At 45.2% G+C, this 2,159-nt stretch overlaps 1 protein-coding gene across 3 annotated transcripts in view; it reads right to left on the bottom strand.

The window, feature by feature from the left end:
- Positions 1-2,159, bottom strand: part of HIBADH (3-hydroxyisobutyrate dehydrogenase) — a 122,997-nt gene that overhangs the window by 104,023 nt on the left and 16,815 nt on the right. For all 3 annotated transcript variants that reach the window (XR_003094720.1, XM_025207423.1, XM_006026468.3), the window contains exon 4: positions 1,104-1,225. Coding sequence is in view for 2 of the 3 variants with exons in the window: in XM_025207423.1 (XP_025063208.1) it covers positions 1,104-1,225 (122 nt within the window). In the remaining variant the exon portion in view is untranslated. The remainder of the gene's footprint in view (positions 1-1,103; positions 1,226-2,159) is intronic.

Here is a 2,159-nt window from a genome sequence, read left to right as displayed (position 1 = left end):
TCCAGGCTCTGAGTGACTCCCTGGGGGCACCTCACATCCTGCTGCCCCCCTTCCTGGAGCACACCTGCAAGCCTGGAGGTAATGCCGCCACCACCCAGGGTCTGGATTATTCTTGGCCTTGTGCCCCCTGGGAAACACAGGCCTAGTAGCCCTTGAGAGGTACTCAACCCACTGCAAGAACTTGGGGTGCTTCCCCTCAGTCTAGAGCACCAACAGTGATCTCCTTTAGGCAGCTGAACCAAGGGGACCCCAAGGCATAATCTAGACCCCCTCCCAGTAAGTCTCCCATGCTAGATACAGAGGAAAACTTTATTGGTTACAAGGAGTAGGTTTGGAATAGGGTGCAGGGTAGAGCAATATTAGAGAAATACCTTAGAGCAAACAATGACATGGTAGCCTTTGATCACGCATCTGAGTTACTGCAAGCTACATATCTAGTTAGATCTCAAGTAGCTTACTCACAAGTACCATCCAGAGGCAGGTGGAGATTCCGTTGGGAGGCAAGCAGTTCACTGAACATGAGTTTCAAGAGAGTGAGTTTCAGATGGTTCAGCTTCTCCAAGAGCTCCCATCACAGATGCTGCTCTGCCTCCTGGGCAGTCCTTAACCTATACAGGCCTTATGACTTCATTTACCCAATTGATCCAATAAAGGCCAGCAGCTGTTGGATGCCAGCCAACCAATTTGAAATGCATCACTGGTTGCCAGGTAGACTGGCAGGGTCTCTAGCCCCTTCCCAGTCATGATGACATTGCTTAGAACAATAGGGGGTTTAAGCCCTGACTCAGGTGTGTGAGGCCAGTCATGTAGGCAGAGGGAGCAGGTTTCCCTGTCCCTCCAAAATTTATCCAGCTCAGGTTACAACTCAGGGTTACTTGAAGCCAATGGGACCAGGGGGGTCTGCCCTCTGCAATGACCATAGTAACCAAGTTGTCAGATTAGGCATCTGCCTGATAGCAGAGTTTGGGAAGAGACAGAGATGGCATTCTGCCACAATAGGATAGTGTTGCTTATCCATCAGTGACAAGAGACAGCTAGGTAAGTTGGTAGGACACACCAGCGGAGAGGTTTCATATAATATTATAGATTTAGCAGAGCTTTACCTCCAGAAACAGGGGCATCCATGAAAACAGCTCCCATTTTTTCAACTGCTTTAGCCAGTTCCTTTGAAACTGCGGGATCAATAGTACTGGAATCTATTAACAAGGAACCTTTCTTCACTTTCCTAAACAGTAAGAAAAAAACCCAAATTAGCCAAGTAGGTTCTGCATATGACATCCTTAGCTATCACCATCAAGTGGACTGAATTAGTATTACCATGAATGAGAAATTAGCACAGCTAAGCTGCTGCTTAGTTTACTAACAATTTTATAACTTTAGTGAGTAAGATCTGCTAAGCTGTCACAACGTAACAGTCTATTTGATTTCACCATGCAGTTTAGTTTTAGGTGATCCAGAAATAGTAATTCAAAATGAACTATAAGTAGTTCTTACAAACCTGAACAGAAAAAGTGATATTCTGCCTAAACCTTGCTATGACGTAGCAGTAGACTAGAAAATTTGCATTGTTTAAGTCAAGAGCCTATCAAATTCAATGCTATATCTTAAATTTACCATACACTATATGTTTATGCATTATATCAGAGTTGTCCAACTGGTGGCCCGTGGGCTGCATGCAGCCCACAAGGGGCCAGCATTCAGACCAACAGGCCTTTTTAGCCACTCTTCCACTGCTGTGTAGTGTGGGAGGGGAGACCTGCAGGGAGCCGTGCGCTACGCCGCTTGTCTAGCACTGGACCTGTGTGCTGGCATGGCACTGTCAATCCCAGGGGGAATCCCAGAGGGTTGTGTGTTGCCACTGATGCCGCCCCTGCAGCACATACCTTTGCGATATGTGGCCCCTGGCCACAGAGATGTCAGACAATCCTGCATTAATGCATGCAATGCTGTGCCTAGGTTTTTATAGTTTTTCCTTTAAACCTTAAAGAAATTATTATGGATATATTCGTTTAAAAAAGCACTTTCTTTCATATCAAAATCTTATATTCACATCAGTATAGCAGCCTCCTTTTATTTTATCTCTATAACTAGTCCTAAATAAGAACAGATTCATAGGTTGCAACAGACTTAAGGGTATAGGACAGCAAGCAAAATGTAGA

This window comes from Alligator sinensis, unplaced genomic scaffold (genome assembly GCF_000455745.1).
Source record: "Alligator sinensis unplaced genomic scaffold, ASM45574v1 scaffold29_2, whole genome shotgun sequence".
In the NCBI taxonomy this organism is placed as follows: domain Eukaryota; kingdom Metazoa; phylum Chordata; order Crocodylia; family Alligatoridae; genus Alligator; species Alligator sinensis.
Note: the sequence above shows the minus strand (reverse complement) of the source record. Positions and strands in the feature narration are given on the sequence as shown.